The 26,472-nt window shown below is 36.0% G+C and overlaps 1 protein-coding gene across 1 annotated transcript in view; it reads right to left on the bottom strand.

The window, feature by feature from the left end:
• The window catches only part of KIAA0825 (KIAA0825 ortholog), a 429,397-nt gene that overhangs the window by 279,110 nt on the left and 123,815 nt on the right, over window positions 1-26,472 (bottom strand). Inside the window, 6 exon segments of the mRNA XM_070373134.1 lie at window positions 2,605-2,795; window positions 7,710-7,860; window positions 9,278-9,543; window positions 10,759-10,986; window positions 13,775-13,869; window positions 22,833-22,994. Of these exon segments, the coding sequence (XP_070229235.1) occupies window positions 2,605-2,795; window positions 7,710-7,860; window positions 9,278-9,543; window positions 10,759-10,986; window positions 13,775-13,869; window positions 22,833-22,994 (1,093 nt within the window).

Below are 26,472 nucleotides of genomic sequence, written 5' to 3' on the forward strand. Positions count from 1 at the left end.
TGATAGCAGAACAATCTTCGCATCCAAGTACAAGGTATCAAAAGAAAGGTACAAGATTGAGCAATATGTTCTCCCAGCATGTGGGAGGTGAAAAAAAAAGGCACCAGAGGCACAAATGAAAAAGCTTAGTTTCAGAACTTTGCAATATTAAATAAATTTGTCACAAATATTTGCCACAAATTTAATACTTGTTCTCCTTACAAGTATATGCAAATATTAATTTATATTAATAGCAAACAATTAATATAAATTAAAATATTAATATCAAATAAATATTTTCCTTGCATATATATATATTCAAACCAGTCAATCCTAAAGGAAATCAACCTTGAATATTCATTGGAAGAACTGATACTGAAGCTTAATCTCTGATACTTTGGCCACTTGATGTGAAGAGCTGAATTACTAGGAAAAAACCCTGATGCTGGCAAAGATCGGGCAGGAGAAGGGGATGACAGAGGATGAGATGGTTGGATGGCATCACCAACTCAATGAACATGAGCTTGAGCAACCTCTGGGAGATGGTGATGGACAGGGAAGCCTGGTGTGCTGCAGTCCATGGGGTCGCAAAGAGTCGGACACGACTGAGTGACTGAGCTATATATAGAGAGCACAGTTTTTGTTATATGACAGTTGGAAGCTAGAATTCTAAGAGCATCCAGAATCGTCCTTAGGAAGGTTTAATTGTAGTTTGCATCTACTCACTCTAATTGCTAATTAAAGAATTGCAAATCCAAGATATATATAGATATAGATATAAATATAGATATATATGCACACAGACACAAACAAACACATGCCTGTGAAATCTGATTTCTACAAAATGGATATTTTAGAATTAATCATTCAAATAAAAATATGTAACTTATAAAAACTAGGAAAGATTAACTCTAGCTTTGCAAGACGTTTTTACGTACCCAGAAAATAGAAGCGAAAAGTCTCTATAGTACAGTTAATTAATTAAATATACTACCTATTTCATGAGCTAATAGTAAATCTGATTTCATAAGTATCTCATAATGACTTGCCACCTCACAGTCAAAAGTGATGTAAGCTACATAAGGAAAAGAATGAAGGTATCCTTTGCTTTCAAAAGGAATTTTCCATCTCTTCTTCAGAATTCAATGTTTTTTTTTTTTAATGTTTGGTCAGTAATTCAAAACAGCTTGTTCAAAAATACCATATTTATGAAACACTGTAGCAAGACCTAAATGCCCTCACATGCAGCATGCTTGATCAGAAAATAATTCCTACTGAAAAAAATAATAAAGCCTCTGATGTCTTTAGGCTCTGCCTAGCATATCTGAGCCTGGTGGGCTGCAGTCCATGGGGTCGCCACTGAGCGACTTCCCTTTCACTTTTCACTTTCACGCATTGGAGAAGGAAATGGCAACCCACTCCAGTGTTCTTGCCTGGAGAATCCCAGGGACAGCGGAGCCTGGTGGGCTGCCGTCTATGGGGTCGCACAGAGTTGGACACGACTGAAGCGACTTAGCAGCAGCAGCAACATATCTGAAAAAAAAATTTTTATACCTAAAAGGCAGGTCTCAATTACATTAGTCAGAATGTTTATAAAAACAAAAGGCTTCACTTTGTATAGACCATTGTTGGCATGTACCCACATTTTTGTAATATTCATTGCCTAGACAACCCATAGAATTGGCCTGTTCAGTTCAGTTCAGTCGGTCGGTTGTGTCTGACTCTTTGCAACCCCATGGACTACAGCATAGCATGGACTACAGGCCTCTCTGTCCATCACCAACTCCTGGAGCTGGCTCAAACTCATGTCCATGAGTCAATGATGCCATCCAACCATCTCATCCTCCGCCATCCCCTTCTCCTCCCGCCTTCAGTCTTTCCCAGCATCAGGGTCTTTTCCAATGAGTCAGTTCTTCGCATCAGGTGGCCCAAGTATTGGAGTTTCAGCTTCAGCATCAGTCCTTCCAATGAATATTCAGGACTGATCTCCTTTAGGATTGGTTTCCTTTAGGACTGATTTCCTTTAGAATTGGCCTATAATTTTCATGACTGCTGCTCCTCATTTTCTGTGATTTCACATTTTGAACTATTTTTTAGTAATACATAATAAAAAGAAAAGGAAAAGAGGACAGAAGTAATTAGAATATATTAAGAGAAAAATGATTAGACAAAAGAGTTTCCTTAATGAAGATGAACTACAATATTTAAAGGCATTAAATTAAAAAAAAAACACCCAAAAGTAAAATTCCTTGGTTGCCTGGAATTTCAAAGTCAAATTACTTCATCACAGCACCACAGCTTTACTCTCCATTTTAATTTTCTCTCTTTATCTTATTTATTAACCTTTGGATATCTATGTCCTAGATTGTAATACAACTTGACTCACTTTTTTGAAAAAAAGTGGGTTTTACATACAATTTTAAGGAGAAAAAAGAACAAAGTTATTTTGATTCAAGTTCCACATTTGCACTTAAGTATCTCAGGAGAATTGAATATGATTTCCTTTCAGATGTTAGAAACATTAAATATACAAGGAGTTACATCATGAGATTCAGAAGCACATTCTACTTTATACACCTGACAAACATTTTCTTGAAAAGTAATGGTTTTCACAACTTCAATTACCTTATCTGTAGGGTTCTCTTATAACTGGGATGGGCCTGGGCATATCTGGAGGCCAGGAGACCCAAAGACTTCTCCAGCACTTCTGCTAGTATCTCCTGGGCTAATTTAGGGGGCAGGATGGTCCAGAGATCGTGATGAAGTGCCCAGAAGAAATAATGCCACATCTGGAGCGAGAAGGAGCATCTTTCCCCCTGGCAAAACCACCATACATTAAACAAGAGGATCGCATCTTACCAAATGTCAGTTTGCTTCCTATGAACTTAATTAGTTCAGGCTGAAAGGAAATAGCTGGAGAGTTTGACGCACTCGATGACCAAGAAAGATTTTTGACAAGATGTAAAACATTCTTATTGACAAAGGAACATATGTTTTATTTCAATTACGAGACCAGATATTCTAGTGCAAATCCAGACCACAAGCATTTAACCTAGGGTAGCCTTGATTTACCTACTCGTGGTCCGGAGTTTAAAATTTACTTTAAAATGATCATCTTTGTAGCTGCTAAACAAAGTCTTGCATAGTCTAAGATAGTGGGCTGATTCTTCTAAAATTAAAGAGTAATCATTCAAATCAAACATGTATATTCTTCTGGGCTTATTAACATCATTGACATCATCTTAAAAATGGTTTAGATTTCACATTACAATGAAATGACAGGAGCAAACATAAACTTGCAGAGTGTGTACTTATCAACATGCATCTGAGTCACCAAAGATGATTATATTAGGCTACTTCATCATGAAGTACTCATGAAACTTCATGGAGTTTCAACAACAGTACTAGAAACACATCCTAAAATCGTCTGATTTTGCAGGATTTTGTAAAGCCCAGGCAGATGGTATCATCATTTCTTAGTATTTTTTACAGTACTTTATACTTCCAAAGGGCCAGGTTCTCATTCCTTTCTACCTCTTGACAGACCTCTTTTCTGTGTCAAATTTTCCCTCATCACAGAGTGAGACCCAACAGCAGCCAAAGCTAAGGGGAAACAGGCAGAAATGAGAAGGTCACCTCAAGTGAATTACAACCAATAATTAGTTAACAGGCTCTCAGGGAGGTGTGCTAGGAGTTTGCTTGTTTTCTTCAGACCAGATTAAAAGATTACTTGAAATACATTATTTGAAGTTTGAAGAATGTGTTCTTCTAAAACTATCCTGATTACGTTACTATTTCAAAAGTTAAATGAGAAAAACTTATTTTATCTCCTAAGTAATCCTCTGACTTAAAATTTCTATTTTGAACACTCCTTATATTTCTCAAACAAAAATCATTTTAAACAATTCCAATGTTCTCCTTAATTCTCAGAAAACTAAGATCATGGCATCTGGTCCCATCACTTCATGGCAAATAGATGGGGAAACAGTGGAAACAATGGCTGACTTGATTTCTTGGGGCTCCAAAATCAATGCAGATGGTGACTACAGCCATGAAATTAAAAGACACTTGCTCCTTGGAAGAAAAGTTATGACCAACCTAGATAGCACATTAAAAAGCAGAGACATTACTTTACCAACAAAGATCCGTCTAGTCAAAGCTATGATTTTTCCTGTGGTCATGTATGGATATGAGGGTTGGACTATAAAGAAAGCTGAGCACGGAAGAATTGTTGCTTTTGAACTGTGGTATTGGAGAAGACTCTTGAGAGTCCCTTGGACTGCAAAGAGATCCAACCAGTCCATCCTAAAGGAAATCAGTCCTGAATATTATTGGAAGGACTGATGTTGAAGCTGAAACTCCAATACTTTGGCTACCTGATGTGAAGAACTGACTGACTGGAAAAGACCTTGATGCTGGGAAAGACTGAAGGCAGGAGGAGAAGGGGACGACAGAGGATGAGGTGGTTGGGTGACCCAATGGACATGAGTTTGAGTAAACTCCAGGAGTTGGTGATGGACAGGGAGGCCCGGCATGCTGCAGTCCATGGGGTTGCAAAGAGTGAGACTGAGTGACTGAACTGAACTGAACTTATGTTCTCCTATACCTAAATTTGATAGTTTCTTATGTATATATTCTTTACATATTATTCTTCTGGTAACTTCTTTGATTACTAAAGTCTTTTGTAGTCACTATAATAATAATAATCTATAGTTATTATCTATTGACCTTCAAATGGAGTTTATGAGTAGAATTGTTCTTGTTGGGTGGAAAACTTGGATATCAAAGTGTTGAAGAGTCAAGTTCAAACTGGTGGGGACTTCGACCACTTCTGATTTTCTGACTAGATGTACATCAAAACTGTTTTAAAAAATCAATGCAGAAGTTGCCAATCATGGTTTCTTATATTGTCTTTGTTGTGTGTTCTGTGATAAAGAATACTTTACAAAATTTCCTCAGCTAAGAAAGGAATTTTAATACTTTATTTTCTTTATTACTTTCTGTGTTGTATGTTAAGTAAAGCAAAACCAACCCAGCTGATATCATGGCTAGTCTGAATGATTTATACTTTCTCCATGTCGGTGAGTGGGTGCCCATGATAACATGGCCAACATGATTTCTCATATTATTTCTCCTTAATAGCCACCTTTGAGCAATAAATGAGAAAATAAAAATAACTTTAGGCATACCTATTTCTTCCCCTAAAAGTGAAAGATACTTATTTTTAAGACTTTTAAAAATATAAACTTCATGTTCACTTAAAAATATTCCAAACTGGTCATCTATCTCACAATTTTCTTCAAAATGTGTATAGTTTCTATGTATGCAAGGGCTTTCATTAAATTAAATGTGATTCATTTATTTTTCTGACCTGTTTCCCTATTTGTTGTCATTTCAAAAGTATTCTGCTAGTAAACATCTGTTATTTTTGTAGACCCGCTATAATACAAACAGATGTGAACTTTTATTTAGATTATATATCAGGAAACAAGCAGCTGGGCTTTATTATATAAGCCACTCAATATTATCTTTGAACAGACAATTCTTTATTCTCTGACTATTAGAAAACACAAGTTGCTAAAATTGAACAGATGTCAAGTATACTAAAAGCTTGATTTTAAACATGTAATTTGAACACCCACTGTGCCATCTGACCAGCACCTCATCAGAGAGATACTGAACTCTTTGGCTCTCTCAACCTGACAGTTCAGAAAATGGAAATGATCTATCTAGGGCTCACTTGTTATCACAATACATGAGCAAATATTGCTCCATATCTTATAAATTCTCTATTTCTTTACTACACTCTGCACATGGTGATAGAATCCCCTGAGATCTCTATCTTACCCTCCACCTCCAGTCGGGCAGATTTCATCGCCTCACCCCTTCAAACATTCCTACCAGTCCTGTTTCACAAATCAGCTGGAATAATGGGGCGAGACAGAGACAGGGGTGTAGTAAACAGGATAAAACCGTGTCGGGTACTCCAGTTATCAAAATTGCCTAAAATCTGTGTTGGTTTTAGAAGGTTCTTATTTCTGGTAAACAGAAAAGCGTATCACTTTATTTTATTTATTTTTTTTCTGAGCATAAATAACCACCGCTAACTCTGCAATTAAATTGTAACTACTGACCATGTAAGTATATGGAAGCTACAGTACCATGTAATCACAGGCTAGCTATCTCGTTATTTCTGTCTTGGAAGCTAAAGCTTTGTCATAAGATCTAAGAGCTGAATGTTATGTGGTAATTTGTTGTGTTTTTTTTTTCTTCTTTTAAATACTTGGTAACTTCAATAACAGGTTCTCAATGCATCTACTTATTATTTATACCATAGGACTCTTCCAGCTCCCAATTTGCATGAAAGGAAACATAATATCCCTGTGTTGGACGGATAGTGAGGGGATACCTGTTCTTCAATGGAAACATCATATAAAATTGCTCATCAGCGCACTGACAGGTTGAAATAGTTTGAAACATGAGATGGATTCATTTTCAACCTCTCTGTTTACCTCAAGGCAAATAAGGGAGCTGGGACGCGGCCAGGAGAGGGGAGACCAATACTTTTATTCTTATCTCAGGCTACCAGCTGCACCATACCACTTTCTCGTTTTCATTCTGCTCGCTGCTGTTTGAAGCGCGTCAGGTTTGGAACACCCTATACAGATGCTTTTGCAGAGAGAAAAGGTATCTGGGAAGGGCCTCTAAAGGAGAGATGAAATGGTCTTAGAAAACATGGAAAGCCCTTTTAAAAAGCTTCTAAGCTGCTCGTCTCTGTTGTGACAACATTTATTATGATAATAACCCAGGCATAAATGGAGCCATGGTGTCAGCAAGGCGACAGGAGTGAGTTCACTGAATAAAACTCCACTCTGTTTTTCTCAATACTCTACAGTTAGCAGGACAATCAAGAAACAAAATCACAAGCTTCAATCTGGAGGAAGGCATTCGTTGGAAAAACTACGGAAGGTGGGCTTGACTGATGACATTTTGAAAATGTTGATTATCTTGATTAAGATATTATAAATGTTTCACCCTGCTCTGAAATCCGCTTCAAGGGATTTCAAATACTGTGGTTTATGTGTAATCAATGGGATTCAGAGGAAGGGGAACTAATGAAGCCTGATGATGAATAATTTTAATTGATCCAGGTTTTGGTGGCACTAGGAATCATTAGGCTTTAATTCAGTAGAAATTTGGGATTTCAAAACATGGGTTAAATGAAAATAGGTAAGCTATAAATGATCAGATTGGTCTTAAAGCACACTCATAAGAACACACAATAAGAAGGGAAAACAAGTATAAAAAGAATAAAGCTGTTTAACAAAAAACCTTTATCAAACACAGATGCAAATATATAACAAGAAAAAAGTGCAAGGATACCTCTTACTGGTCCCTTTGAAAACAATACAAGGTTGTAGTATTATATTGTGGCATTGTTTTCTCCTTGAATTTTACTCGTATCCCATTACATTCCAACTATTATATAGCACAGAAACACTGCAGCTCAAATTAAGTTATTTTTACTTTTAAGCAGAAGGAGCGTTCTAATTATTTCAGGTTTTTAAGAACAGTGTTTTTCCAAGTATAAATTCAATATTTAAAAAATATTATCCTCACAGCCTTCGTGTGTTAGTAATGCCAAGCTCATGTTTCTAATTAGCCAGAAAGCAGGTAGGCAGTAAAACATATTTGTGTAAAAAGGAGGGATAGTAAACGTAACTTCACACCTCATAAAAAGCTTTGTAGTCATCCCAATGGTGGCTCTCAGCGTCCTGTAAAATGCTTGTAGCACAAACTCTGACGCAGTAGTCCGTAACCTGAAACTGCAGACTGTTGATGAATTCCTGGTATCGTTGGATAGGCACCAGGAATATGGGTCTGTGCAGAGGGAATGATCAAAGAGACAGAGATTTAAGGCCTGTGCAGTAGGAGGTAACAATCTCCAGTACTACAAATGGTTTTGATTATTAGATATCAATCATTCATTTCCTCCCAATGCTGAAGTCTGCATCCACAGTCACTTTCCAAAAAGAAAAAAAAGAAAAAAAGCTGGTCTTTGTTTTGCAAGTCCTTTGAAAACGTACATCTGCTGTTCCGCAAATATGCGCTTCAACTTGAGACAAACTGCATTGTCAATACATCATTCAAAAATCAAAGTATTCTTTGTAAGCCTATTATTAGAGATCAGTGCATTATTTAGGCATTAGGTTATCGTTATTACAGAGAACAACATGCATTTGTCAGAACCAACTTTTATAAAGCTATCACACGTCCCACAAACAGTCTTTTTATTTTAAAAATTGTAATTTTGTAGCTGTCAATTATCTCATAAACTGTTTTACAATATTCTACAGAAATAAAGGGATTGCTGGCACGTTTTGTTTATATATTCGAGTATGAATCACAACATCTGACTACTTAAGGGAATTAAAGAAATATCATAGTTATATCCTACATCAAGCCAAATTTACTTTTATCTCTAGCTATTTTTAGTACACTCTCTTATGCTTCCTCTCGTTACTAAAAAGGGACTGCAAAGGCTGAATAAGGAATACAGACTAGATTCTTGGGCTCACACTGGAGTGTCCAGCCTACACGTTCCCTTTGCAAAGGGCCATGCCGTCTTCTAGAGAGTACAAGAGAAGCCAGATAGACGACGTGATTATACATCTAGTCATTTCTGTTCTCTAGCCAGAAAACATTTGGTCTTTTTGGACCACAAATACATGAGAATTGAGACTGCCAATGCTTCCTTTTCACACATGAAGAATAGCGTCTATGAAACGGGCATTCTAAGATATGTTTACATTGGTCACAAGAATAGTCAGAAATGCATCTCTTCTCTAGGCCAGCTCCTAATGTCTAGTTGGTCTAGGAACCAAAGAGAAGGGCATTTTCCACAAATATTGTTTTGTGTGACAGGGGAGAAGTTTATTTTTCCTTTCCAGTGTAATCTGTACAACGGGCCTTGTGGAATGGAAAGGCTTTGCTTGGTCACATCAGAACAGCATGCTGAGAATAGTTCCTCCAGACTAGAGCGTCTGGGAAATGCAAAGGTCATCCCAGTGGGCCTTCAGAGGGAATACCTATCTTTCTTGCTATCTGTGTATCTGGTTTAATACAACCCATGCTCTACCTTTTTGACATTTCCTAGGCAAGATAAATGAAAATAATTCCCCATGTTTATTATTATTTTCTCCTTCTCAAATACCATTTTCAAGATTCCACTTCTGTGATACCCAAAGATAGATGATACTGCAAGCATGGCCATCAACTTAGTGTAAATGACACTCACTTCTTAGCATTTTCTTTCATCACATGATCATACTGCATAAAACGCTGGAAGACATACACAGCCGTGGAGAGCAGGGCATGCAGGTTTTTCAGGGGTGCTTTGGAGGGAAACTCCTTGCTTCCCTCCTGCAGTCTGGCCAGGACAGCTGTTGCCACTTTACAACAGGCCTCCACAAAGTTTGCTCTAATTTCCTGAAAAGAATCATCTCTGCATGCCAGAGCCAGTGGAAGCATTATGTCAAGTTTTTCCATGATGTCAGAACAAAACTAGGGAGAAATAAATGTAGCACTGAGTTATTTGTATTCTGACAGTGCCATGTAATTTATGTACAGGGAGACTAAATTCCAAAATAATGAGTTTGGCATCAAACATAAATATAATGACACAACTTTATAATAATCGATGTCTCAGTAGTAGAAAGTTAAATGTTTTATGTCAAATAAAGAAATACAAAAATGATACTTCTTTATATATAAACTTCAAACCTTATGCTTGCCAGAGAGACATTATGAAAAACTCATGAAATAACTTTCCATGACAATACTTTTATTTGTAGTTAATTGAATTCAGAAAGTATGTATCCATGATTACATTATTTTTGACTCACTCCCGGGTTTTTTTTTTTTTTTTTTGCTAAACTGTCATAAAAGTGTTTTTTTTAATTAATCATCACATATAAATGAAGCTGTATCAGTTTAACTTAAATAATCTAAGAGCATCAGAAACAATCTCATGTAGCATTTTCTTATTGATAGAGTCAGCAACTTTTAGGAGTGATGCACTTAGCATTTCACTAGTTATTATGAATTTACTCCTTCTTAACGGCAAAGGAGGTGTGATGGATGGATGCATGAAAAGGCTCACTTGCCTCTTCTCCAGAGAGGTCAACAGTGTTTCTGGGTAATGTACTGGAGCTTCAGGTGGCAGTGGAGGATTAAGGTCACTTTTGAAAACTCTCTTTCAAAAACACTTCAATGATGGGTTGCTGACCCCACTGTAGACTGAATATGGAGTAACTCTATTTCTCCATTTCCATAACTACTTCCTATTTTCTCAGTATGTTCTGTGACTCTCAAAACAAAGATGTAAGACTGATGCAAATGGAATGTTTACTAAGATGTGAATCAAGATTTAAAGGTTGCCCAAACCAAAAGACAACAACTCCTTCAACCTCCTAAATTTCTCCTGCGGGGGGCAGTCACTCAAAGGTATCACACAAACAGGCTGTTCCCCAGGTCCCCAGGAAGTCACAGAGGCCCTCTCTTTAGCTGCTTCAGATTCATGGAGCAAAAAGTTGGCAGCAGGTTTGAGTCCTTTTTTGTTAGCAGTGGTCCATGGATACCAGGAAAACATGGTGCTGGGTCAAGGGCCAAGGGTTTCCCAAGAGATCCCATCATTTTCTGTTGGTTCCCTTTGCAATGGTTTATGAAGAAAAATCTCATATGCCAATCTAATTTGAAAGGATTTCATTTAACACTTGCCTTTGCAATTTTCTTTGGTTGGTCTGCTTCAGGAACCACATAGCTATCTTGCCAAACTGGCAGGACATTTACAAGGTCCAAAGCATAGCTCACAGTTGAAAACCTTTCATTCTGTTCCTGTTGGAGAATTTTTGCAGAAAAATCTTCAATGGCTGTTGTTATACTATGTGCCATGGGAAGAGATACTTTTTTAAATGCACTTCTCCAGCCAAAATCTAATAAAGTAGCCTGAAATATAAATTTATATTCAGTTATATTAATCTTAACAACAAGTGTTTCTAGTGTTATAAAAGCATTACTTTCATTCAGCATGTTGAATATAGGTATTCTTTGATAAACTGTAAAAGCCATTCTTATAACCTGAAAATATTACCCAGTGAATAAAGCAATATACAAAACATGTGCATTCTTTATACACAGTAATATACTGACATTTCAATTTAATTCATCAGTGGATTTAATCAAAAACTTTTTTTTCAAAATTTAATCTCTTAAATATAGTTCAATAAAACCATCTTTATGAGAGCTGAAAGTTCTACTTACTATTTATCACGTAAAGCAACCTTTAAATTCAATATACTTAATAAAGTCTAAATTAGATTTTTATAGTCTTTTTTATAGTTTATTGTTAACAAGTATTGCGACATAAGACAGCATTTAATATTCAATCTTTTATTTCTTTTTCACTGTCAGAAATCCAGACAAGCCAAAAAAATAGCAATAAGAAATAAATTTCTTGGAGAAAATATACCGCTGCATGTTTCTAGATTTTTATTGCTGTAGAGTTTTATTTTGTTTCTCCACCCATAAAGTGGTAAGCATCACTACTTTTGTTCCAGAAAATGAGGAATTAAAATAATTTGCATTGCTCTGTATGTGGACAGCAGGAAGGCTGGCGTGGAGGCCGGTGTTATTTTTGGGGTTTTTTTGGTCTTTGGCTCATGTGGCAATATATTTACAAATGGATATATCCCTCAAGCCCTCTAATATACTCTAAAGTGTAAATACATTATGGATAGTAGGCTGAATCTATGCTTAGTACTAAACTTTTCCTTCTTTAGTGTGATTTTGCTAATAGCAATAATTTACCTACCCCCAACTTCAGAAGACTCTAGGCTTGATATTTCTAACTGAATTATTTATTTTTCTGGATTTCAAGTTTTTTGTTGGAAAAATAAAAGAGCTGAATTGAGTGATTTCTATAGTTCCTTTCAGTCTAAAATTACTGAGATTATGATCATTAGCTTAATTTTCTTGTATACAAAATTCTCACTAAGCATTAATCTAATGCTTTTTGTATATGCAGAACAAATAAAGGTGATTTATCTTCTAGAGCTAAAATTCTATGATTCCCTAACTCCCTAATCAGAAAAAGTGGCTCTCCTCATTAAGCCTATAATTAAGATGTAATTCTCATATCCTTTCTAAAGTTTATTTGGACCTTTAGCGTCATATGGCCTGCTTAAAGATATACCTCTCATCTTTTTATTACATAAAATGAATCAACCATTTAATCTACTCAGCTCATATAGTTTCTTTTCTCCTAAGTGAAACTTTGCAAGTGCCATGCGTGTAGTCCTATGCCATATAGGTATTTTCTTGAGACACGTTTATGATAGAAATATGAAAAGGAACCTACCTTCATAAAAATTAACCACGACAATAAAACTCTGCTTTTTTGTTCCCCCACCAGGTAATGTCTATTCATTAAAATCATTTATTCATGCACTCAAGGAAATATGTTATGGGGAAAATTGCCATTAATTATCATGGTCACAGTGACTTTGTGGGTGGTGTGTGTGCCATAATGATTACCTTCGTCCACAGTCATTTATATGTGATTGTAATACCTTTGAAGGTATCTGTTCAAAATATGGAAAAGCAAGAACATTAATAGCTGCTCTTAAAAAAAAAAAAACTGAAAACATTTACTACTCAAATCTCCTCCTAGAAGACTATTTATTTACATAAGACATCATCGGCTTACTCCTACTCTTCCCATCTGATGTTTGAAATCATAGACATTCCAGTTAGAATGCAGAACATTTATTAGTTGATCCAAGAAAGAAGAGGAAATAATATGGTTTTCTGTTCTGTGTGCCAAGGAGCTCCCCATTGAATCCCTTTCTTCTACTACCTAATGCTAATTTCTTAATATCTACTCTGATTTTATATTAAAACACGATGTATAGGGACTTCCCTGCTGGTCCAGTGGCTAAGACTCCATGCTCCCAATGCAAGGAGCCCAGGTTCGATCCCTGGTAAGGGAACTAGATGCCACATGATGCAACTTAAAGTTTGCATGTCACCACTAGAAGATTCTACATGCTGCCACTAAAGATCCCACAATGTCACAAGGAGTGAAAGAGGCCGACTTGCCCTGTGGACCAGAAACCAGAGAGAGGACTGTATGTGGGGAGAAGCATGGAGGAGGAGAAGGAGCCATAGCTACTCTTGGACATGTTCCCCAACACAGAGCGAGCGGAAGAAATCCCCTGATTTTCTCCAACATCTACCTTCCAGTCTCCCCTCAGTGCTTTTCATTGGCCAAACCTTCCCAGGTCCAGAAAGCAAGGACACCCGGAGGATGTTTTTCTCTAAAATACAGAACGGAATAGAGGAAGAGTGGTGATGGATCTGAGAAAAACAGGGACCCGTGGAGCACACTAAAATAAGAGGCCAGTTCAAACTATTCTCTCCTTGTTCCTTCCCTTTTTAATTACCACTTTGTCACTTTTCAACAACTGTCTACAGTCCAAATTCTCAAGGGGTAGTCCCTGAGCTGGGATGAGAACAAAGATCTCTTCACCACCAGTTCCCTACTGCTTCCATGGAACATACCGTGCAACAGAGCAGTGTTCCCACTAAATTCAATTTTCATCAAAATTTGTAAGCCAATTTTTTATTAGTGGCAAAGGGTAAAAATCAAGATGTTCTGATTCATAATGGAGTCACAGGAAAACGAGAATGTTACTGCATATGCATAAGAAACCACCACTAATTTTTCTTCACTTACCCCTGTTACTGGTAGCAGTTGCTCTGAAGTAATACTGGTCTCATTTGTTCTAGGCTTCTCTATTACAACTTCTCTATTGGATGTCTCCAAAATTCCTGTGCAATAAAAAGGAAACAAACACACAAACGTACGTTAAGAAAAACAAACCATTGTGATCAGTAGGTTAAAGTTACTAATTACGTAGAAAAGCACTATCCACAGTACATACACATACACACACACACACACACATCAAGATACAAAGAACACAGTCCAAAACATGTAGTGTGATATCTCCATTATGATAATGACAGAATCAAAATACAGAGTCCTCTTCTATACATACAACTTGATGGAATTTATATGCTATTTATATTCATATTTGATGTACATGCAGGTATATATAATCTGTAAAAATCATATCCTTTTATAATTAATTCATTTTCATGTTAATAATGTAGGATAAATTGAGTACAAACTAAATATTAATTTCCTTGTTCATTTAAAATGTTAAATTCCAAAGTACTGCTTTAAAAGCTGGTGGTCTTCCTTAACACATTAATATTTCTTATTTGGAAGCAAGAGAACAAAAACATGTGGATAAACACCAGAATATCAAGAAAAGTTATACTCTTAATGAATTTATCAATAATTTATTGGAAAAACACAAACACTGAGATGGATAAGAAATGATCTCTAGCTTCTAAAATGGAAACTAAAAAAAATGGAAATACTTCCTCAGCTTTCATTTTTTAGAATTAAAAAATTCTTTCCATGGGAAAAAAAAATATACCAAAATGTAATGAATAAATATGCCCAAAAGAAGTATTTCCATTTTCTATTATGGTTCTAGCAATTATAGTTTAATTTGATATGAAATGACTTAGCAATTTTCTTTTGGTTTCACTTAGACTTGATATATGATGATGAATGGTACACGATGATTAATTATTCTTTTATTTTAATCATCTTAAGAGGCACTTTCTCCTTATGTCCAGGGCAAACAAATTTCCAAATATTAGTGGTTCTTATCAGTAGGGCTCCTCCTGAAAAGCACAGTCATGAAGAAAATATGTGGGGTTTTTTGTTTGGTTTTTCTAAATATGGTTCTATAAGCTTAATTATGAATGATTCCTAAGTAATACAATTCACAGAAACATTCTCTTAAGAGGTAAATATTCCATCTGGTAGTTGATAACATCCTTTTGAGAAATTTTGTCAGTTTATTCTGAGGAAAAGTTTCTCTCAAGTCTAGTGTTTCTAAATCATTTTGGATTTGTGAACACTTCTGAGAACTTTATTAAAGTGACAGAACACTTGATCCAAAATGCACAATATGACTGTGTGCGTGTACACAAACTCACACATGCTATTGGAGATTCCCAAGCCCTCTTGTAAAACACATTCATGGTCCTTAAGGAGCCATGCACTGCACTTGAGGAATTCTGCTTCATTTCTCAACACACATCACAACATAGATGAGGTTTTACATCAGTGTTATACCATTTAACCTAAAATGCTTTCTGTGGCTTACGTTTTATTACATTTTTGCAGAAGATAGTGTCATTAATAAGGGTCAATTTCAATGCTGAAATAAAATCCAGATTAAGCAGATTTTTAAAAAAAGAAAAATGAAACTATAAGGTTATTAAAGAAAATATGGAATTTTTTTTCCAAAAGATACAAGGTAGAGGTTTTTCAGAAGGACAGAGAAGATGTAAAACAATTCTGTGTAACAAAAATACTGTTAGTTGAAATAGATATGACAAACTGGCTCAGAATTATCTCTCAATGCACATACTTTTTTAAAAAAATTAATAGACTTTAGCTTTTTGAGCAGTTTTAGTTTTCTAGAAAATTTGAGCAGAAAGTGCAAGGTTCCCATATACTTCCTCTAGCTCTGCCTTCATTTTCCCCTACTATTAACATCTTAATTTGGGGTGGGATATTTGTTACAACTGATTAACCAATCAGTTCAGTTCAGTTCAGTCGCTCAGTCGTGTCCGACTCCTCATGACCCTATGAACCACAGCATGCCAGGCCTCCCTGTCCACCACCAACTCCCGAAGTCCACCCAAACCCATGTCCATCAGGTCGGTGATGCCATCCAGCCATATCGCCCTCCGTCGACCCCTTCTCCTCCTACGCTCAATCTTTCCCAGCATCAGGGTCTTTTCAAATGAGTCAACTCTTCACATCAAGTGGCCAAAATATTGGAGTTTCAGCTTCAACATCAGTCCTTCCAATGAACACCCAGGACTGATCTCCGTTAGGATGGACTGGGTGGATCTCCTTGCAGTCCAAGGGACTCTCAAGAGTCTTCTCCAACACCACAGTTCAAAAGCATCAATTCTTTGGTGCTCAGCTTTCATTATAGTCCAACTCTCACATCCATACATGACCACTGGAAAAACCATAGCCTTGACTAGATGGATCTTTGTGGGCAAAGTAATGTCTCTGCTTTTTAATATGCTGTCTCGGCTTGTCATAACTTTCCTCCCAAGGAGTAAGCGTCTTTTAATTTCATGGCTGCAGTCACCATCTGCAGAAATCTTGGAGCCCAGAAAAATAAAGTCAGCCACTATTTCCCCATCTATTTGCCATGAAGTGATGGGACCAGATGCCATGATCTTCGTTTTCTGAATGTTGAGCTTTAAGCCAACTTTTTCACTCTCCTCTTTCACTTTCATCAAGAGGCTTTTTACTTCCTCTTCACTTTCTGCCATAAGGGTGGTGTCATCTGCATATCTGAGGTTACTGATATTTCTCCCTGCAATCTTGATTCCAGCTTGTGCTTCCTCCAGCCCAGCGTTTCTCACGATGTACTCTGCATAGAAGTTAAATAAGCAGGGTGACAATATACAGCCTTGCCATACTCCTTTTCCTGTTTGGAACCAGTCTGTTGTTCCATGTCCAGTTCTAACTGTTGTTTCCTGACGTGCATATAGGTTTCTCTAGAGGCAGGTCAGGTGGTCTGGTATTCCCATCTCTTTCAGAATTTTCCACAGTTTATTGTGATCCACACAGTCAAAGGCTTTAGCATAGTCAATAAAGCAGAAATAGATGTTTTTCTGGAACTCTCTGGCTTTTTCGATGAACCAATACTGATAGATTATTATTAGCTAAATAATTTTTTAAGTTTGCCCATAATTTACATTAGGGATCATTTTTTTGTGTTGTGCAGGTCTATGGTTTTGCCAAATGCACAATGTCATGCATCCACCATTAGTATCACACATATTAATTCCACTGCTCTGAAAATCACCTGTGCTCCACCTACAATACCTCTCCTCTCCTCTCTGTATTCTCCCTAGCAACCACTGATCTTTTACTGTCTCTATACTTTTGCTTACCAGGTTGTCTTATAGTTGGAATCGTATAGTATGTAGGCTTTTCAAATTACGTCCTTTCACTTAGCAACACACATTTAGGTTGCATTTAAGTTCTCCATGTTTCTGTGTGGCTTGATACCTCTTTAAAAAAAAAATCACTGAATAATATTCCAATGTATTGACATACCATAGTTTATCCATTATACTGAAGGACAACTTAGCTGCTTCCAATTTTTGGTAATTAAGAATAAAACTGTTATAAACATTTATGTGCTGGGTTTTGTGTGGACATAAGTTTTCAACTCATTTGCATAAATACTTAGGGGTGTGATTATTAGATTGTGTACAAAGAGCTGGACACGACTGAGCGACTTCACTTTCAAGACAATGTTTAGCTTTATAAGATACATCAATACCATCCAGAATATACTATTTTACATTCCTATTAGCAATGAATGAGAGTTCCTGTTGCTTCACATCCTTGCTAGAATTTGGTGGTGTTAGTGTTCTGGGTTTTGTCCACTCTAGTAGGAGCATAATGGTATCTCATTGTTTCAATTTGCATTTCTCTGATGACATATGATGCTGAGCATCTTTTCATATGCTTATTTGCCATCTGTGTATCTTCTTTGGTGAGCTCCCCAGATCTTTTGCTCATTTTTAAACTGAGTTTTTTGTTGTCCTGTTGAATTTTAAGAGTTCTTTGTATATTTTGGATACATGACCTTTATCAGATGTGTATTTTGCAAATATTTTTCTCAGTTTATGTCTTGTCTTTTCATCCTATCTATGATCAGTGCTTTTTACTTGGCAATTCCACTTTAGAAAATTACTGTCCAGATATACATGAGGACACACAAGACATAGGTCAAAGAAATTTGCCACATCATTGTTTGTGGAAGCAAAATGAAGAGGAAAAAAACAAGGTGGAGGTGATTGTGGTACATACAGCAATAGAAAACCATTCAGCTGTTTTTCTGAATATGAGGTGTTTCTACATAATTGTTAATAAAAAAGGATCTCTGTAGAGTATGACAAGATTTGTGTGATTTTGCAAGTGAATTGGAAAAAGTCTTCATTTTAACCATATATTATTTAACTTGCTTAAAACTTTTACTGTATGCCTGGACTATTATTCAAAAAATATTTTTTAAAAAAGAAAAAATGATAAAGATCAAGTTGTCAATGACATGAAGAGGTAACACTTGGATTCTTAATGCTACTTTACTTTTCTACAGATAGATCATAAAAACAACTGATGTAAAAGATATTTACCCTGGAAAAATAACATTAATTCAAAGTACAAGTTTTGCAGATCTACTCTTGGAAATAACTATTTGTCATTGTATAGCTATAGTTTAAAACATGAAAAAGTTTAATTAGCTTGTATTTATCATTTCATTTCCAAATACATTATGTTTATTCACTCAAAGTAATGGGCTTTGATGTTTATAAAAACCATCTGCCTATTTTCAAAATGAATTAAAAAATAAGATAAGCTTCCCAAGACTTCTTTTGCTGGTGAGCAATTCTATAGTAAGATAGAAAAAGAATTATTGAGCAAATATGATAACCTATATAGCATAATCTTCTCCCCTCCCAATTAAAAAGATTTTTAAAAATTTAATCGTATACAGAGAAGCCAAAAGGATTATTTTAAGGCAGGATTAGTAACACTGAATCTAGACTAGTAGGATATCTCACGATTTTAACAGATTGTGGCATTTTTATTTTTGTTTGGAATTCAAAATGGTCAATTTCAAAATTTGACACTGTCAAATGTTATGAGCTCTTTGAACATTTAACAAATTATTTCACCTATCTAAAATTAATATTGGACAAGCTATACACTTATTAACATTGTCTAGAAAAGGTACCCCCTTTTTGGCTCATCGTTTTAAAGCATAGTTATTTGCATGCAATCAACAGTGGTTTCTTTAAGAACATGCCCAGATAAAGGCCCTCAGTAGAGTGCAGAGGGTCACAGGGATGCCAGCTGCAGAACAGCCTCTCCCTACGGAGTTCGCTGTGGTTCATTTTACACTTCTGGTTAGCATCCACACTGCTGCTTTCTTTCATGGAGAGTAGAGGTTGGCAGTGCTTCTCTGTGACATCCACTTTCACACCCAAATTGGTCTTCATAGGCTCCCATTGTGCGCACTACAAAGCAACTTGCCTTGTTGGCAGCTCTGAGTGGGAACTACGAGTCTTTCTTTTCTTCACTGTTCTTTTCTGGCTCACAAGCAACCTCCCACCAAAAGCTGAATCTGTAGAAGAGACTACATCCAAGAGATAATACTATGAAAAGTATGAAGAGAAGCCCAGGTGGCCACCTTGCAAATTTCCAATGTGGAAGCCTTCGACCTCTCTGCCCAAGAAACAGCTAAAGTCCTAGTGTAATGAGCTTTACAAACCCTAGGAGCCTCTTTACCTTAACTACATACGCCTCCCTAATACAAGCCTGTAACCATCTAGCTAAGGAACTCTTAGAAGCCATTTGACCCCTCTTAAGACCCCCTAAGAGTACAAACAATCTTTCAGAAGATCTGAAATCTTTGATTCTTCTGAGACAAACCCTAAGTGTTCTTCTTACATCCAATTGAAGCAGCCATTGCTCTTTGTCATTGCTGGGGCTAAAGAAAAAATGAGGGCCAAGAAACCTCCTGGTTTAGATAAATCTCAGATGCCACCTTTGGAAAATTTGAGGAACTGCCCGAAGAGCAGCTTTATTCTGAAGGAGTATTCGAAGCGCTCCATAAATTAAACCTGAGGCCACGCCATAAGATAAGATGACCTAAAAGAAATACAGTAAGATACCACAGCAGTCAAATAATATCATATCATTTTTCTGAAATGACCAAAAGAGAAAACCATAGAATCATGACCAAACAAAAGCAAGTAAATATCATAACTAAATATCCTTTCATTCTCAGAAAATATGTCTTGTGTCTCTACAAAAATCTATTGTGTCAAATTCAAATTCCTAAAAGCACTGCCAATTTGGCTAAATATACAATATAGTAGTAAACATCAAAGTAAAAGAGTAAAACATTTGGTTAATCATCTTTATATTTTCTCTGTGTGATGTTAAACACCTGGATATTTTTAAAACATCTGGACAAGGAATAAAAAAACCTTGTTTTTCATCATATTGTTTTGGTTACATAGACACAGTAGGCAACTCCTTCCAAGATCTTTATTAGCAAAATATGCTCCAATCAAAATAAATACACAAAAACCAAATGACTTGATCTGAACCACCTTCTCTCCCACACAAGTTTTCTAAGCAAAGCATTAACTATCAGGATAACCTAAGATTCATCTGTTTTTTTTAATCGTTCAAAAATCGTTTCCTTTGGGATTGAAGAAGCCAAGTCTTTTGATAAGAATTGATTAATGTGGCTACACTGAATAAAAGATTTAAATTTTTTCTTAAAGATTTCCCTCAAGATATTCTTTTCAGGAAGTCATTTACATGAAGTTATGTTAGATTAAATCTTGGCTTTGTTACAAAAATATATGAATGAAGAACACATATTTCATAACAAGATGTTCTAATACTTAGACATTTCTTATAGTCGTTCTTCAAATTTCCTTCCATGTACTATGTTTGGTAACACACAAATGTCTTCCTATAATACGTATTATTAAAATGATACTGAAGTTTCTTTTATCTGCCAAGCTGTTTAGGTGATGACAAATTTGGGGTAAGACTTCCCTGGTGGCTCAGACGGTAAAGAATCTGCCTGAAATGCAGGAGATACAGGTTTGATCCCTGGGTCAGGAAAATCCCCTGGAGGAGGGCATGGCAACTCACTCCAGTTTTCTTGCCTGGAGAATTCCATGGACAGAGGAGCCTGGTGGGCTACAATCCATGGAGTCACAAAGAGTCGGACACAACTGGGAAACTTTCACTCACTCACTCAGTATATTGTGGAATAATTATATATTTTCTCTGTTAATTTTATTCAATGAACCTAATTATTGCTCTCATGCACAGCATTTGCAAGTCTCAACACTGCTTGATCTCAATCCAGTGCTGTTGAACCAGCTTTTTCTTATTTTCCTTTCCTGAAATCAGTATATGTCAAATCTTTGCTTCAATTGTTGGCTATTTAAGTTTTATATCTTTACAATACCTCTACTATACAATTTTAGGTTTGAATTTATGCTTCCCTTAAGAAGAATAAAGTTCTCAGAACTGAGTTATTTCAAGGGCCTTGCCTAAGACTAATATAAGATGAATCAAAATGGATAGGGATCTAGATACTTTGGAGTTCACCCTGTTTCTTAAACCACACCTCAGAAAAGATCTACAAGAGATGTGGATGAGAGATGCCAAATCTGGCCAGGCATGATGGATGCGCACCACACCAAGTGCCAGCTGCTTGTGGCACCAACAAGTCAATAAAAATCAGAACGTCATATTTCTCTATTCAGATCTCTCTTTGATCTGGTCAGTTCCATCTAGAAGATCCCCTTAGATCCTCTAGATCTAAGAATCCTCTAGATCCTTAGGGCTCACATTACCTCCTAATAAATCTAACCTTTCATTCTTTTAATTTTCATATCTATTCTATGTTTTCATTATTTTTCTCATTTGATTTTTGTCAGATTCAGAAATCTATATTCTATATTTTTTTTCAAACTACAACCAAATTTGGGGGAAAAAATGATCTACATTATTTATTTTATGATTTAATAGTGCTATTTAAGCTTAACCTGAAACACAGAAGGCCAGTAAGCTATGCTTAATATAAAGTAAACTCCAGTTCTATAACTTTTCTAACATTATCTACCTAGGCTAGGTAAACAAAGAAATACATTAAACTAAATGTAATTCTTCACTAAGAAATCAGGTTTGGAAGTTGGTTTTGCAATTTGTAGATTAATTGTTAATCACTTGCTTCCCTCACTTTGTTTTGCAAATGCAGCCACTATTTACATTTATTCTCCTTAAAATAACATGGTGCATTATGTAAAAGAGAACTTTGGATAACTCACTCCGATATGTATGAAAATCTTTATAAATACAGATATGAAAACAGAAAATGTGCCTTAACCCATTGTGCCTCTGAATTCTACCTTTAATGTTACAAATAGTATTCGAACACACATAGCAGTTTTTTAAAAAAGAATTTTGTTAAGACTAACTAAAAATAACTTACTGTATAATTATAATTACAATGGTAACAACTCATATTTACTGCTTATGATATGCTAGACATTCCCTTAAATATTTTACATTCATTAAATCATTAAATTCTCAAAATTCTACATAGTATATTGGAATCTAAAGTACCAAATTCTGAAAGAAAATAAAGAGAAACTTGATTTAGTCCTATACTATCATTTTAAAGATGACAAAATGGTGGTCTAAGGAAACTAATATTTTGCTCAAGGTCATCAGGCAACAAAAAAAGGTACTACTAGATCATCCAGTGTGCTTGTTCTTTCCATAGGCCAGGTTGTGTTTCTTTGAGTTTAAAAAAAATGTTGATCTAATTTTAGTTAAAGATAATGATCCAAGATTTACTTACAATGATTTTTTAATTCAAACTATTCAATGAATTTCTTAATCCATTGACAACATACAAAGGATAAAAATGTAATTCCACAGTGTGCTTTATACTTAATATTTATTGTAAATTCTACCACATATATATGTTTTTTCAGGTAATGGTATAGATTCAATTAGCAGGAGGCAAAAACAGAGAGAATTATAGATATGCAGAAGAGCATTTTACCTGAAGTATTCCTGGGTATCCGGAGCCATAAGAACATTTCTTCAAACAACTCCTGGACACTTTTTTCCAACTTCAAAAATGATTTTACTAGCTGTGATAAGAACTTGAGTTCATCTAAGGAGAGGAAGAAGTTTCTTCCTTTCTGTGGGTATTCAGGAGTAACTGTAAAAATAGTAGATCAAAAATATTGAACATGTTATATGTTTTCTCATTCAATATTAGAACAATCTATGACTCCTTAAGCCATCAAAATTAACAAGATCCTTAATGATTAAATCAAGTTTTTTCTTTAGTAAATACAGATAAAATCTCCTAGGAGAATCATTCCCCTCCCCCGCTGGGAAGCTAGAGATAAGTGTATTGTTTGATGCAAACATGACAATTAAGTAATTATGTTAAATGATGCAGAGTTATTAATAGGAAATGTGATTTGCTGTTGCAAAATCATATCTTATACAATTCTTTTTTTCTTTTTTTTTAAGGTATGGCATAATTTGAATCTAGTCACAAGGAAGTATAAGATAAAAGTAAACTGAGGGATTTTCTACCAAAAAGCTGACATATTCCTCAAAAGTGTCATGTTAGGAAACACAAAGACTAGGAAATGTTCTAGTCAAAAGGAGTCTAAAAAGATATGACAACTGAAATCAATACATGATCAGTATTTTATCTTATTATAAAGAACATTATTAGGGTAATTTGGTGAAATCTGAGTAAGGAAGACCTTTGAAGAAAGTAGGGAAAGCCAATAGACCATCCATTCAGGTATGACCTAAATCAAATCCCTTACAATTATATAGTAGAAGTGACAAATAGATTCAAGGGATTAGATCTAATAGACAGAGTGCATGAAGAACTGTGGATTCATAGTTCATGATATAGTACAAGAGGCAGTGATCAAGACCATCCCCCAAAAAAAGAAATGCAAAAAGGCAAAATGGTGGTCTGAGGAGGCCTTACAAATAGCTGAAAAAAGACAAGTGAAAGGCAAAGGAGAAAAGGAAAGAAATACCCATTTGAATGCAGAGTTTCAAAGAATAGCAAGGAGAGATAAGAAAGCTTTCCTAACTGATCAATGCAAAGAAATAGAGGAAAACAATAGAATGGGAAAGACTAGAGATCTCTTCAAGAAAATTAGAGATACCAAGGGAACATTTCATGCAATGATGGGGACAATAAAGGACAGAAATGGTATGGACCTAACAGAAGCAGAAGATATTAAGAAGAGGTGGCAAGAATACACAGAAGAACTATACAAAAAAGATCTTCATGACCCAGATAACCATGATGGTATGATCACTCATCTAGACCAGACATCTTAGATTGGGAAGCCAAGTGAGCCTTAGGAAGCATCGCTATGAACAAAGCTAGCGGAGGTGATGGAATTCCAGTTGAGCTCTTTCAAATCCTAAAAGATGATGCTGTGAAGTGCTGCACTCAATATGCCAACAAATTTGGAAAACTCAGCAGTGGCCACAGGACTGGAAAAGGTCAGTTTTCATTCTAATCCCAAAGAAAGACAATGCCAAAGAATGCTCAAACTACCGCACAATTGCACTCATCTCACACGCTAGCCAAGTAATACTCAAAGTTCTTCAAGCCAAGCTTTAACGGTATGTGCACCGTGAGCCTCCAGATGTTTAAGTTGGATTTAGAAAAGGCATAGGAACCAGAGATTGAATTGCCAACATCTGTTGGATCATTGAAAAGGCAAAAAAGTTTCAGAAAAACATCTATTTCTGTTTATTGACTATGCCAAAGCCTTTGACTGTGTGGATCACCACAAACTGTGGGAAATTCTTCAAGAGATGGGAATACCAGACCACCTGACCTGCTTCCTGAGAAATCTGTATGCAGGTCAAGAAGCAACAGTTAGAACTGGACATGGAACAACAGACTGGTTCCAAATTGGGAAAGGAGTACGTCAAGGCTGTACATTGTCACACTGCTTATTTAACTTCTATGCAGAGAACATTATGCGAAACACTGGGCTGGATGAAGCACAAGGTGGATTCAAGACTGCCAGGAGAAATATCAGTAACCTCTCACATGCAGATGACACCACAGTTATGGCAGAAAGCGAAGAAAAACTAAAGAGCTTCTTCATGAAAATGAATGAGGAGAGTGAAAAAGGTACCTTAAAACTCAGAGAACTAAGATCACAGCACCCATTCCCATCACTTCATGGCAAATAGATGGGGAAACAGTGAGAGACTTTATTTTGGGGTGCTCTAAAATCGCTGCAGATGGTGATTGCAGCCATGAAATCAAAAGACACTTGCTCCTTGAAAGAAAAGTTATGACCAACCTAGACAGCGTATTAAAAAGCAGAGACATTACTTCGCCAACAGAGGTCCATCTGGTCAAAGCTATGGTTTTTCTGGTAGTCATGTATAGATGTGAGAGTTGGACTATAAAGCTGAGCGCCAAAGAATTACATCCATGGGGTCTCAAAGAGTCGGACACGACTGAGTGACTGAATTGAACTGAACTGAGTAAGGTCTAAAACCTAATGTTATTTATTGCATAACTGTTAGTTTTCTGATTTAGACAACAATAAAGAAGGCTGAGCACCGAAGAATCGATGCTTTCGAACTGTGGTGTTGGAGAAGACTCTTGAGAGTCCTTGGGACTGCAAGGAGATCAAACCAGTCAATCCTAAAGGAAATCAATCCTGAATATTCACTGGAAGGACTGATGCTGAAGCTGATTCTTCCCCACAGTATCTAACAACACTGTTTTAATCATCACACCTCAGTTCATGATTTCTATCTGCCCACGCATATCTATGTTTCTCTGTTAACCACGCTAGGATGGGGTTTTCCCCAGCAGGAGTTCCTTCTGCTTTTGCCTTCACTGAATTAATCTCCTTTTCTTTCTTTCAAGTTTCAATTTGCTCTTCTCCTCCAAATCACCTCTCCATAAAACCTTATCTGGATGCAATCAATCCAGGAGTTTGCTTTCTCCCTTTAAGCTGATCTGGTCTTTACCTATTTGGTTTTTCTGTTTTATCACTGTAGAACTGTCTTACTTCAAGAAATCTGGGACATAAATGTTTACACACAGGCAACTATGTTTAGCTGGCCACCAATTATAGTTATAAAATGTATGAAATAAGGATTATTGTTTTATTATAGAATGAGCTCTATGATTCTTAGGAAATACAAATTTCTCCTAAATCCTAAGAAAATATAAAGAAAAAAACTAAATTTTCACTTTAGAGCAAGACAGCATTAAATTCACTATCAACTAACAATGAATAAGTTCATGTAAAAAATAAAAATAACCATATAACTGAGGGCATTTTCCCCCTATATATTTTACTAATTTTTTTCTAAAATATAAATTCTATCTATCATTTAGAATATTAAGGACACATTTTAAACTTTTCTTCATGACAAGGTTTTGAAGACAGTTACTTATTTCTGTGCTGCACTCAGCGACTAGTGTTTTTCCCTTTGTTAAAGGCATTTCTCAAAGATGTAACCATTAGAAAAGGGTTCTATGATCAGATAGATTCAGGAATTACTACATACTAAAATCACTGCAGATGGTGACTGCAGCCATGAAATTAAAAGATGCTTACTCCTTGGAAGGAAAGTTATGACCAACCTAGATAGCATACTGAAAAGCAGAGACA

This window comes from Bos mutus, chromosome 7 (genome assembly GCF_027580195.1).
Source record: "Bos mutus isolate GX-2022 chromosome 7, NWIPB_WYAK_1.1, whole genome shotgun sequence".
NCBI lineage: Eukaryota > Metazoa > Chordata > Mammalia > Artiodactyla > Bovidae > Bos > Bos mutus.